Here is a 13,106-nt window from a genome sequence, read left to right as displayed (position 1 = left end):
AACCTTTCTAGGAAGAGGGAGGCCGGGGAAATGTTACCATGCAATCAGGCTGGTAACTAAAACTGCCCACGGAGCTGGTGACATGGGTGGAGGGCACCGGTGACCTCACAGAGCCTTCTGGGTGAGTGGTGGTGGAAGTCAGGCTGTGAGGGCTGGCAGGAGAGGAAGATGAGGAAGTGAAGTCAGCGTCAGCAGACGGGCCTTCTGAGAAGGCTGGCTGCCCGTGGAGGCAGAAGTGGGGTGGAGGCCCGACGGCTGTGAGGTCAGAGGACGGCAGCTGGAGAAGAGGACCCAGAGGGACTGAACAGGGTGAGGGGGTCCACAGATGCTCCCCTGGGGGTGGGTAAGCTGGGGCTGCTGTGGTCCACGGGAAGGCCAGGGAGGTCAGGGACCTGCCCCACGTCACACAGCCAGTCCCGAGCCCGGTCCTCTCCCGGCAAACCGTCTGCAAAGTTGAAGGACCCAGGGCTGCCTGGGGGCCTTTCTGTGAACACAAGCTGGTTTTGCACCCAGGAATCTGGAGTGTCCTTATAAAAAGGGTGCATCTGTGTGTGTGCTGCACCCTGAGGGCTTCTCCATACGCCCATCCATCCCCCTCCTCCTCCCTACCTCGCCGGACCCCAGTGTGTGTCAGGGAAGGCACTCAGGGATGAAGATGAACAGGGCACTGCCTGCCCCCAGGCACTGCTCTGCCCGGGTTCCCTGGGGTCCTGAGGCCTGGGGGCAGCCTGATAGCTGGGGGGCAGGGATGCTCTAACGGCCCTCAGCTCCTGTCCATATTGATCCTTCCACCTGGAGGACGTGCAGCCTAGGCTGCTTTAGTGCTGGTCTTTTCCCAGGAAGCCCATGTGTGCCCCACACGTTTCTGGTCTTTGAGAGATGGGAGGGGGCCATCCTGGAACTGCTGAGAGGAGTCAGTTGGAAGTTCTAATGAAGGAAAGACCCTGGGCAGGAAGCTCTGATGTGGTCGTGCTGTGGGCCCCTGATGGGGCTCTGTCCATCCCCAGGCCAGCCGCCCACTGGTGGAATGAGCCCGTGGGCGCCTGTGGGCCCCTGGGCCGCCTCATTTCTAGGAAACTAATTCTCAGCTATGGGCAAAACCTGTGCCCTGTGGCCCTCTGTGGACCGCCCGGTGCTCGAGTGGAAGAGAGTGAGGAACAGCACGTTGCAGTAAAATGTTCTTGCTTCCCCAGCTCCCCCATCTCACCTGTGTTGCCCTCAGCGAGGGACATGGGGTCGCAAAGGACAGAGGACAAAGGAAAGAGCCCAACTGCAGGGCAGGCACCAGCTCTGAGAATCTGCTTCTTTTGGCCCCTAAAATATGAGGGCTTTTGATCTATAAATTCCTCGTCTGCGGAAATAGTCTGCAGTCAAATGCTCTACCACTGAGCTATACCCCCTGCGGAAATAGTCTGAATGGTGACAAATGCCCAGTGATATTTATCAACGTATCACCTGTAATGGGCTCAGAATGGGAAGACTCCACATGCTGAGTGACAAGAGGGAGGTTGAGCTAATGACGGCCGCCACATGTTGCAATCCTGATGCTGTAACTACAAGTGTGAGTGAAGTGCTCTGAATGATACCCAGGGCGCTCAGGACGTTGAGTGGAGAGCACAGACCAGAATGAGAAGTTATGGAGGCAGCATCATCTCATCCACGACATAGACATCAGCAACAGGTTGGCAGGAACCATGCTAAAGTGCTAACAGTGGCTGTCTCTCAGGAGTGGAAAGATGGTGATTATTTAATCATTAAAGAATTCTGTATTTTCCAAGTTTTCCCCGCTAGGCAGGTAATACCTTTATAATCAGAAAAATAACAAGTATCAAATTTCAAACAACAGAGGCCAAGCTTTGGGGGAAATTCCACTTACTCACCCGGGGTTTGATGTCCAGAGGTGTAGGGAGGGGTCTGGGGAAGCCCGCCTTCCCCACCAGCCAGTAGGTCTCCTTGAAGCCCTTCCCCTGGAAGAGAGAAGAAAAGAGTTGAACAAACCTTCTCAAACAGAGAGCCAGGGCAGAGGCACGATTCCCACAGCTGGGAGGAAAGCAGCTTAGAGCCTGGAGGCAGATTGTCTGGGTCCAAATCCTGGCTCTGTCACTTCTAGCTGTGTGACTTTGGCCAACTTACTTCACCTCTCTGTGCCTCAGTTTCCTGAATACCTCATAGAGTTGTGAGGATTCAATGAATTAATATTTATCCGTTAGAGAAATAAATAAATAATGACTCATGAGTTCTATAACCAGCAGACATGGAATGCTAAGATCCCAGGATTCTGTGATTTGCGATTCTCCCAAACTGTTGAGGGATACAGTGGTCTCCCCTGGGATGGGGGTGCAGCTACCTGGGGGGTCAGGATGGGCTGTCCTAGAAGTTTCGCACGCCACCTGGACCAGGGATGGGTATTACCCCTTGGATCCCTCAGGTCAGCCCAAAGAACCTGAGGTCAGCATACTGCCCTCCCAACTCCCACTCTGCATCCCCTTCTGTCATCAGAATCCTCTGTTCCTTAGGACATCTAGTGCCTACTCCCCCAAACAAGACACGCCTGCCCTTACTCCACTCGCCCATAACCTCAGCCTGCAAAGCAAAGGATTCCGCTTATGCTGGCCCTCACAGGCTGTGAGACTTTGGACAAGTTACTGCTCCTCTCTGAGCTGCTGCTCTGACATTTCACCGTTTAATGAAGTGAGTCCCGTGGAGCCCCCCACGGGAGTCCCCCAATTTCTGGGGCCCAGTCGCAACCCTGGGCCTTTAAATGCCCCAGCTGCTCCAGTCACTCCAGTAGGCCTGGCTCTAGCTGAGGAATTGGGGAAATGAAAGGGGGTGGGGTAGGAAGAAAAGTCATTCATAGGATGGTACCATTACCTTACTGAACGTTAACATTAAAAAAAGAATGCAGAGGTGACAGACCAGTTTCTGCCTTTGAGGGCTGATGGGCGGGTACAACCCAATATCACACTGACAACATCAGAGGGCCAGCTGTGGGACTGGTGGGTGCACAGAGAAGGCATGACAGTTATTTCTGGGAGAAAGGAAGAAGAGGGATATTCCTGGGTCAGGGCAGGCTTCGGTGAGAGCTAAGGTCTGTGCTAGGGTTCTGAAGGATGAGTAGGAGCCCAACAGTGCTGTGGAGAAGGCACAGGCTTTGGAGCCACCAGACCTAGGATTCAGCTTGTGACTTTGGATAAATCTCTTTGCCTCTCAAATTTAATTTCCTCAAACGTAAAATGGGGACGTGGATCCTCCTTTCATTATTTCTGTGGTAATAAATATGTTACTATCTGTGGTGCACCAGTGTGCTGCCCAGGTAGGTCATCAAGAGAAGTAACTTCTCTGCCCCGGCCCTTCTCCTTATGAGGAGCCAAATGAGAGAGGGGCTCCCCGGAAGAAATGTTTCCTGAGAATTTGGGGAGTGAGGAGGACATTAAAGGTGATCAGCTCCCAGGCCGGCATTTCCTTTAGCTATATCAGTCAGATGATACTCTCTCCTGCTGCCCGCAGAAACTGGACCTCTGGAGACTGATTTCCCATCAATCCCAGGAAAGAAAGTCTCTCACCTTTAGCTCAGTCTGGCCTCTGATATCAATTTTGTAGCCTTCATCCAGGCTGAGCAGTGTCTGGGCGGTGCTTATGCAGACATGAATTCTGTATGCTGAGAAGAAAGGTAGTAGTCAAGTTACCACCTGGTGACAGCATACCTAGTGTTCGGTAAAATCATTAAGAGCCTGTAACAGCCCCAGTTCCAGCCAGTCAGGCACACAATTCTGATTCATGCAATACCTTTTGCCTGGCCCTCTTGTCCCCCTAGTAGATTGCTGGGCACTAAAGTGGAGGTCTCAAGGGAAAGGAAACTACATGGACTGATTGTGAAGGAGAACTCAAGATGAAGTCAGAACCTTAGGAACATAATCTCTACTTGTAGGAAAGTCTTTGAAGGCTGAGTCAGTGCAGATAAACGGTTATTTTTCTTTTAAGGGCAGGGCTCCCCTCTAGGGCCATACATCTGATTAAGCAGGATATGTACTGAGCGACATTAGGGAGCACATAACATGTGCAGCCAGGAGCAGAGGCTCAATTTTTTCAGCTGCTCTAGCCAGGCCATCAGAGAGGCTCCTGCTGCCAGCAGGGTCTAAAACGGCATATTTTTTTTTAATTGAAAGGTGTCTCCTCATTGGAAAGATGGGGAAACCAAGACCTAGAGGAAGAGCATTTTGCTCAAGGACACTAAGCACACCGGACCCAGTCAGGGTGAGGACCCAGGTTTCCTGCCTCTGGAGTCATTGTTTTCCCTGCTAATTCTCTCATGAGATCATCACAAAAGCCCTGTGCAAAGTTAAAAGAACCAGTGACATACATCATCTCCTTCTAGTTGTTTTCCTGATAACTAGGGTACGCTGCCACCAGGCGGTGATTTGGTTACTAAGCACTGTTTCAAACAGCCAGGCTGCAGGGGTCACTGAGAGAGTCCTTCCCTGGGCTTCCCTAGGATAGAAATATGAGACACTCATGTAGCCCTGTAGACTCCATCCGGGATGTGGTGTTAACTGTGTCCCCAAAGAGGCAGTACTGAGGCATGGTGAGACCCACAACCCCCACCACGCAGGGCCCTGAAACTCAGATGTGCCCAGTGAGGTCCAGCAGGTCCTGGACCCAAGAGAAGTCTCTACAACACTCTTGTCCCCCCCAGTTCCCCCCAGACTGCTGTCCCCACCCACATCTTGGGCTCCAGCTGGGAGGTGAGGATGAAGCTGTATGGAATCTCCAAGAACACCCAGAGAGGAGATGACATCTATGCCAGGCTCTGGGCTGGGGGTAGGGGGGCACAGATAAATTGGAGCCAGGCTCTGCTCTTAGGGTGCTCCCAGCCTGGTGGGGAGAGATGTATAAACGCTAATCAGTGTTGTGAAGACGGAAGCACCAGGGCTGTGCCAGCCCAGAAAGAAGACTCTGACCCAGCCCAGAGGACTTCCTGGAGGAGGCAGTACCTAAACTGTGTCTTGAAGGATGAGAGAATGAGTCGGCAGGGAACAGCAGGTGCAAAGGCACAGAGGCAGAGAGCCCACATGCCTGTGGGAAACTGCAAGTGGCTGGGTATAGACAGAGTACCAAGTGGAAAGTGGTGGGAGATGTGGCTGGAGAGATTAGCAAGGGCCTTGGAGGCTATGAGGGGGGTGGGGGAGTTTGGACTTTATCCCGCAGGTGAAGTTATGGAGGAAGGAAGGGGTGAGGGCACGAGAAGGATATTCTGTAGTAGAGACCCTGAGGTCTCGCCTAGTCCCCTCCCAGCAAATATTTAGTTGTTTGCATGAGCAAAGAAGGTCTCTGTTCTGCCTCTTCCATCAGACTATCAGCTCCTCTGCATGGACTTAGATGACCTTGACAGATGCTGAGATAAAAAAATATATATGTGTGAATCTGAGCATCACAGATTCTTTGATTTATGACATCTTAGAACCTTAAAATAATAGAAGAAAAAAAGAATTGTAAAAATTTTCTATTATGGATTTTTAGAATCTCAGGATTCCAGAAGCACGCCATTGGGGTTGCCCCAGCCAGCGCCCCAGGCAGGGTTGGGAGACTCCCGCAGCCCCAAGTCCACATCTGACTGCGGGCCAACCCTGATGCGAATGGGTACAGTGGGCGCATGCCTCATCCGGAAGTCGCCCACAGAGTTGAGGATGTCCAAGGCCATGTTGGTGATCTCAGCTGCATGCTGGCTCCTGTTGCGCCGGGGCAGCCCCGCTGCCACCATTTAGGCATCCCCAATGGCCTCCACCAAGAAGTCACAGCCTTCATGGTCCAGGACAAGAACCCCCCTCCTTGGACTGACCCACATCCCACACAAGGCCACCTCTCTGGAGTCCCTGACCCAGCCCTCAAGTCTCTGGCGAACAGTGCCATCTTTCCCAGGCCTCCCATCCCAGCCGCTCTGGCAATGATTAGACCTACACATTTCAGATCACCTTTGTCTGAATTGCAGGTCTCACCTCTGACCCCAGACCATGAGCTCCTTGGCAGCAGCCCTGGGTGCCCCATCTGCACAATGCCGCAGCAGCAGATCAGGGCTTCATCTGGAGAGGAGTGCATGTATATTGGATATATAGCCTATTTCCCAAACCCTTGGCCTTCCAAGGTGTACTAAAAAGAATGTAGTGTTTGAAATCCGAGAGATGTGGATACAAACCCCGGCTCTGCCATTTACCTTGGTCAGGCCACTTCGCCTGTGCAAGCCTCAGTTCCTCTTATATGAAATGCATATTAAAGATAAAGATTTAAGAGCCAGTTTTGTCATAGATGCTCAATAAACAGCGACTTCTCTCGTGACCATCATCATCATCATCATCATCATCACCATCATCATCCATCACCATCACCATCACCATCACGATCATCATCATCATCTTCTCCTGGGCTAATGCTTTTGGAGACGATAGAATCCCAGAGTCTCAGAATTAGGAGGGACTTTAAAGGCCACGCACTTGCCTCCCCGTGGCTGTCCGGTCCTGCTCTCGCCTCCTTCCTGAGGTGGCTGCTTCTCCCTCGGGGCAACTCTGATTTACGAAAGTTGAGTTGAATGGTAACCTGCCTTTCACCTGCTGGTTCCAGCTCTACCTCCTGAACTCAAGCCACAGTTCTTTCCTATTCTGAAGCTCATTCTCTATTCTGAAGGCCCTGTTCCAGGTGCTGGGGACACAGATGTATACCATGGCCATCTCCCCTGCCACAGGCCAGGCCAGCCAAGGTTGAAGTTGGCAACTCTACACCCCAAGTCTTCCCATCTGCAGGTTAAAGAGCCCAGCTCCTGCACTGCCACTCCTACAGCAGGCACATGCAGGCGTCCCTCGGACCTGTGGATCAGAGCTTTTCCTCTGGCCAGGCATAGCCACTCTCCCTCAGCACCTGGCAGACAGTAATAATAATGATGATGCTTCTCGTGCCCACAGGGGGTGCTATAATTCAATAAATTTCTTTCGCACACCATTATCTGTGGACTGTGCCCTACTACCTATGTCCCCCAGCTCTTTCCCTCACCCGGAATATCCTTGCCCCAATACCGGGAAGTGATCTGCCCTAATCATACCACATTCTGTTCATATACTTAAATTTGTTCCCTACAGCAAAAGGCTTAAAATTCACTCCCCATGGAGCTAGCAATCAGGGACTCCCATGATTTGCAGAATTTCCTGACTTATTCTTAACACTTGCTCCTGGTTCCCCACGTTTCAGCCAAACGGGAAACTTCCTGCTTTCCGCAGAGACACTCAGCGCTTGCTCACCTCCAGGCCCGGATGGTCTAGTCCCTCTGCCTAAAATGGTCTCCCCGAGTCCCTATCTGTTGAGATCCAAGCCCTCCATCAGCCCAGTTTTCACTGCATCGAGTCCATTAAATCTCCCCGGTCACCAGCTGGGGAAAAGATGTTTCCTTCCTCAGGGCTGTGACCTCCATCTCCCTCCCTCCCCATTATCTGCACTTACTGTGGGCTGGCCTGAATGTGGCTGGGTCAGGGGCAGGGCTGCCCCCCACTGTGTACATTTCCACACAGGAGAGAGACCTCCCACCCCATGCCCCCGGGAAAAATATGAGCAAGCTCTGGCTTTCGCTCTGCCCACACCCTTCTTCCCCACAGGAGGACAAACACATTATCTGATTGGCAAGATTGGAAAAAGGACTAAGTAAGTGCTCCCTTATTACTCATATAACCAGACACTATTCCAAACCCTTTACAAGAATTAGATCTTCACAAGAATTCTGTGAGGTAGGTACTATTACTATTGCCATTTTGCAGACAGAAACTGGGCCAGAGAGGTTAAGTCACTCGCCGACGTCACACAGCACAGATTTGAACTTGTTCAGTCTAGCTCCAGAGCCCATATGCTTTGCTGCCTCTTGATGTACATGGCTTGGGCTCTTTCTTTCTCTCTGCTGGGGAGAATCTGCCTGCTATGTGGGGTTTCCCTCTGTTCCTGCCCTGCACATGGTCAGCACATGGGTCTGGGCCAGGTCCTGCCTCCGAGACATAGCCTGGGAGATCTACTGCTTGCTAGCCTCTCTTCCAGCCCACCAGGTGTGCAGCTGCAATTCAGGAAGAGACACCAGCTCTGGGGACCCAGCACTGCCTCAGATGGGTGACCCAAGGTCCAAACTGGGGAGGAGGAGCAGTGGAAAGCCCCAAGGTGGCCACACATCCAGACCACATTCTCCAAGCGGCTAAGCTGACCTCTAACCCTCCACCTGCCTGCCACCTAAGCTGGAAGGGAGAGTTTGGTGTAATTAATAACCACCCCTATAACCCCAGCAGCAGAAAGATGACCAGGCACAGGCCCTGCCCTTTAGGAGCCCAGACTCACAAAGATGATCACTCAGAGACTCCTGTCGTAAGGGGCACTCAGCTACAAACGAGGGCTGCGCAGCTCCTTGTGCACAGGTGTGGTCCTTTTGCTGCTGGGAGAACACAGCCAGAGGAGAGGTGGGTGCAAAGGTTTCCATACTAACAAACACAGAGGTGAATTCTAACTCCACCACTGGCTTGCTGTGTGACCTTGGGCGAGTCACCCACCTCTCTGAGCCTGTATCCTCATCTGTACAGTAGGGATAATAATGCATCCCTCTGAGGGGCATTTCGAGGGTTAAATGAGATATCCTGTGACAATCCGTAGGCCAGGCCAGTCCTCTGTAGACATTAACTGGTACATCTATACCCCCCCCGCAATTCTGTGCTTTCGGGGGGAGGCCTCAGCGCCTGCACGAGCTGGCGCTCATCATCGTGTTGGTATGAACGACAGCACTTCCTCTCACACTGCTTAATCTGCAGAACCACCCTAGGCCATAGGCACTTTCACCTCTGTTTTACAAGTGGAAACTTGAGGCTCAGAGAGGTGAAGTGATGTGCCCAGGGTGGCTCAGCAGTATGGCCGGGGCCAGGCCCACCCGCCGGGCGGAGCGGCTGAGATAAACCCTCTCCTCCCCCGCAGCCCACTCGAGCCCTGCTCCAGAGTTATGTCCATGAAAGTGCTCACTCAGCGCGTGCTGGGAGGGAATCACAGACCCCTGTGGAACCAGGAAATGATCGCCTGGCTGCCTCCCAGCCCAGACCGGATTAAAGAGCCGTAACCAGATCCTGCTGGGACAGAGGGGAAACCAAGGCGGCTGCGTGAGCGATGAGAGATGCGCTTGCACATGGGGGGGACCCGGCCTCCTGTTTCCCCACATCTGGATGGGTGTGCAGGCCTTGTTTTATTTCATTTCACTCTGCCAGAAAGATGCAGACCTCTTGGCCAGAGTTCAGAGCAGATCAGAAAGCGTGATTCAGAGCTGGGAGGGACACATGTGTGAGAAAAGATTAGCAGGGGAGGAAGAGACAAGGTTAGGGGTGACTCGGCACATCAAAGCTGCAGGGCTCAGCAAGACGACATGAGGAATCTTTTCCTGGGGCCCATGGTAGCTCTGGAGGCAAGAGGGAAACTCAGCCAGCATGACAGAGAATGCCTCAGACCACGGGCTGGGGCAGGAACGTGGGGTCCTGAACGGGGAATGGGAAGGAAGATGTGTGCTAGGAATGCCAGTGGCTCAGGTTTCCGCGGGTCAGTGTGGGGCAGTGGACAGAGCTGGGCGGTGGTGGTGGACATGGCACTTTCCTGTCCTGGCTCTGTCACCTACCAGCTGTGTGACCTCAGGCAAGGCGCTTCCCTCTCTGGGCCTCAGTGAGCTCCTCATTTAGTCAGCACCTGTTTCCTGAGGACCTACCATGTACAGGACATTGCCAAGCACTGGGGACAGAGTCGTTTAGGTTGGAACCAACAGGTCCAGGGGTAGTTATGAGAGCATCACACAGGAGCTCCTAACCATGTCTGGGAGGGCAGGGAAGCTAACCTGAGACCAGGAGGGAGCAGAAGGGGAGAGAGAGCAGGGTTCCGGGAGGAGAGAACAGCATGTGCAAAGGCCTTGTGGTTAGAGAGAGAGCAAAGCTTGTGTGAGGAATACAGAGGACTGCAGGGGCAGAGTGCGGAGATGCAGTGGGGAGGGAGGGGTGGCCAGCTCCTGGAGGGCCTTAGGGGCCGCTACGAACGTGTGGCTTTATCCTGAGGCTGTCCGTGTCCCGGGATGGTGAGCCCTGATGAAGTGGGGCTACGGGACCAGAATGCCCAAGTTCAAGTCTCAGCTTCATATCCTGCTGGGACTATGTAATTAGACAAGCTGCTTAACCACCTGTTTCTTCATCTGTAAATTAGGGGTGCTATTATCTACCTCATACATTGTTATGATGATCAAATGGGTTAATACATATAAGGCATCTAGACTGTGTACCAGTGTCTGGTATACAGTAAGCACTCAATAAGTACTGGCGACTACTGTTGTCGGGACACTGTGTGTAATGCTACCAGCAGACTTCCTGGCACCTCAAAGCGCTAGTTCTCTCCTCTGAAACTTCCTGCCCATGTATCCTTTCCATCCTGGCTTCAGCCCAGGGCCTGGCCCTCCCCAGTCCCGGCTTTCCTGGAGGGCGGTGGCAGGAAGGGGGCTGGCATGTCACAAACGAAGGCTAAGGCCAGGGGAGCCAGAGTATAGCTGTTTCCTCCCCACCTCATCCACTGTGTCTGAGGCTGACCTAGGACCCCCCAGCAACTGGATCAGAACAGGGGAAGGGGTGGGGTGGGAAGGTCCCCAAAGCAGGCATAGAGGGCAGAAAGCTATTCACTTTCACAGGCTCACAGTTTACACAGCACTTCTACCAGGGGGAGAGGATCTGCCCATCATATGTGGACCCCTGGAACTGAAGTCATTATTCCTGTTTTATAGATAAGGAAACAGAGGTCCAGACTGGGGAAGCCAAAGTGACACAGAAGCCGGTGGTCAGGGTGGGACTCAAACCCAGAATCGAGAAGTGCACAGGGACTAGACTGTGAAGGATCTTGACGGCTCTGCCAAGCCCCTGCTGCCCACTCCAACATCTCCCACCCACCACTCACTCCCACTGCTGGCCCACTTCATGTCTAGCCATCACAACCCATTCAGCATCCCTCCCAATTACTAGGTCCACCCTCTCAAGCCTCAAGCTTTAGCACTTTATTCCCCCATTGCTTGCCTGGAGCAACCACACCCAGGCTGGACAATGCTAGGAAGACAACACCTCCTCCAGGAAGCCTTCCTTGCTCTTTACACATCTACTCCTAGCTGGATTGGGGGCCCTCTCAGCCTCCAGCACTGAGAGTTCCCCGAGGGCAGGCACAGAAGCTGACTCACCTGTCGGCCCTTGCCTGGCACAGGTTGAATATCTTTCCCCACCTCTTAAATCTGGGCTGGCCTTTTGACTTGCTTTGACCAATAGAATATGTCAGAAACGGCAATGTGCCTGATCCCAGCTTAGATCTCAAGAGGCTTCTGGGCTTCTGCCTTCTCTCTCAGAACTTTGCCACACCATGTAAACCATACCAACTCACCTGCTAGAGGGTGAGATACCATGTGGACCAGAACTGAGTTATCTCAACAAAAGCTCCAGAGTCCAGCCAAGATCAGCAGAGTTTCCTCTCACCCACAACTGACCACAGATGTCTGAGTGAGACCAGCTGAGTCCAGGGACATTTCCAGCTGGACCTATAGGCTTGTGAGCAATAATAAATGCTTATCATTTTACACCACTGGGTTTGGGGGGATATTTGTTACACAACAATAGCTTACTGATTTAAAAAATGCATAAATAAATGACTGGAAGTAAATGTATGATGCAAACACAACATAGAGGAGGGAGAGATGGAATGCCTGCCTCTTGGTCCTCTCACCTTACACACGTCATGGTTGCCCAGAACAACATCAAACAGTGTGTAGAGGTCATTGAGCAAGCCCACCACCTCAATGGGCTCACTCAGGGCTGAGATGGTGGTAAAGCCTACAGTGTCACTGAAGTATATGGTAACCTGGTCAAAGTACTCTGGCTCCACAGTCGCCCCCATTTTCAGAGCTTCAGCCACAGACCTGAAGGGATGGGAAGGGCCAGAGTCACAAGGTGGGAGGACCCTCTTTCCACAGTTGGAAGTGAGAGAGGGATATTTGGGGGAAAATCCTGGGTTGGGTGTCAGGGGATCTGGGATAGCTCTGTTGGTGTGCTGGCTCCCCTCCAGCAAATACCTGCCCCTCTCTGGACATTATTTCCTCTGAGGTCAGATGGGGGACCCTGTGCCTTGTCCTTGTTCCCTAGGGAAAGAGGCAGCAGAAATTCAACACTCATGTGCCCCCAGCAGTGCCTAATACATGTAAGCGTTTTATTAAAATATGTTGGATAAATAAACAATGAATGAATTGAATGAATTCATGGAACCCAGATTTACTGAGCACCTACTATGTCCCAGGTCCCATGCTCAGAGCCACTGAGGCTAGAGGCACAATCAAGTCCACTCACGGCAGGAGCATCTGAGAGAGCGACCTTTCCATCTTCTGTCTCTCCAACCCCAGCTCCTCAGTCCACTCCTGGATCAGGTCCTCCAGGTTCTGGGAATACTTCTCCAGCATCCGTAGCATAGAGTCAGCAACACTGGTCTTCTTGCCTTGGTTGATGCTTTTGAACTGAAAATGGAATGAAAATCCCAATTTGTCCATGAAGGTCAGCACACTCGGCCCTCAGGTTGAGAATCTGGGCCACAGGAATGAACCAGACATAGTCCCTGCCTGGAAGAGCCAGATGGTGGGGAGCAGATATGTAATAGACCAGGGGTGGCAACTCTGACAAGCGAAAGCACAGATGGCTGGGAGGAAAAATGGGTTGGTTCTCTATGAGGTGAACAGGCAGGGAGAGGACTTTGCACAGGAAAGTTTGCCCAGCATTGCATCACCATTAACAAACACATTGGTTCTCACAAAAACACTGTGGAATAGGCATTCTTTGTTCTCAAAGATAAGTGGATGGATGGATGAAGAGATGGGTAAATAGATAAAAGCAATGTATGTAGATTATTTACGTATATAATCTATTTCTACCTCTTTATTTCTCTCCTTTTTCAAAAAATTGTTTACAAAATAAAATAATAAATATGTACGGGCGCTGGGACCAAAGGAGAGTAAAGGTTAAAAAAAAAAAGTTAATCCAGGAGTGAGGTCTATATGCAAA

The 13,106-nt window shown here is 52.0% G+C and overlaps 1 protein-coding gene across 1 annotated transcript in view; it reads right to left on the bottom strand.

The window, feature by feature from the left end:
- Positions 1–437: 437 nt before the first annotated feature.
- Positions 438–13,106, bottom strand: part of LOC309667827 (guanylate cyclase 2D-like) — a gene marked incomplete at its 5' end in the record, with an annotated part of 34,467 nt that continues 21,798 nt past the window's right edge. The window contains 7 exon segments of the mRNA XM_082476778.1: positions 438–1,967; positions 3,564–3,658; positions 4,509–4,613; positions 5,608–5,758; positions 5,762–5,796; positions 11,790–11,977; positions 12,402–12,565. Of these exon segments, the coding sequence (XP_082332904.1) occupies positions 1,836–1,967; positions 3,564–3,658; positions 4,509–4,613; positions 5,608–5,758; positions 5,762–5,796; positions 11,790–11,977; positions 12,402–12,565 (870 nt within the window). The 3' untranslated portion in view covers positions 438–1,835.

Source organism: Balaenoptera physalus, assembly GCF_965194825.1.
Source record: "Balaenoptera physalus genome assembly, chromosome: 10".
In the NCBI taxonomy this organism is placed as follows: Eukaryota; Metazoa; Chordata; class Mammalia; order Artiodactyla; family Balaenopteridae; genus Balaenoptera; species Balaenoptera physalus.
This window is presented reverse-complemented; position numbering and strand designations above follow the sequence as displayed.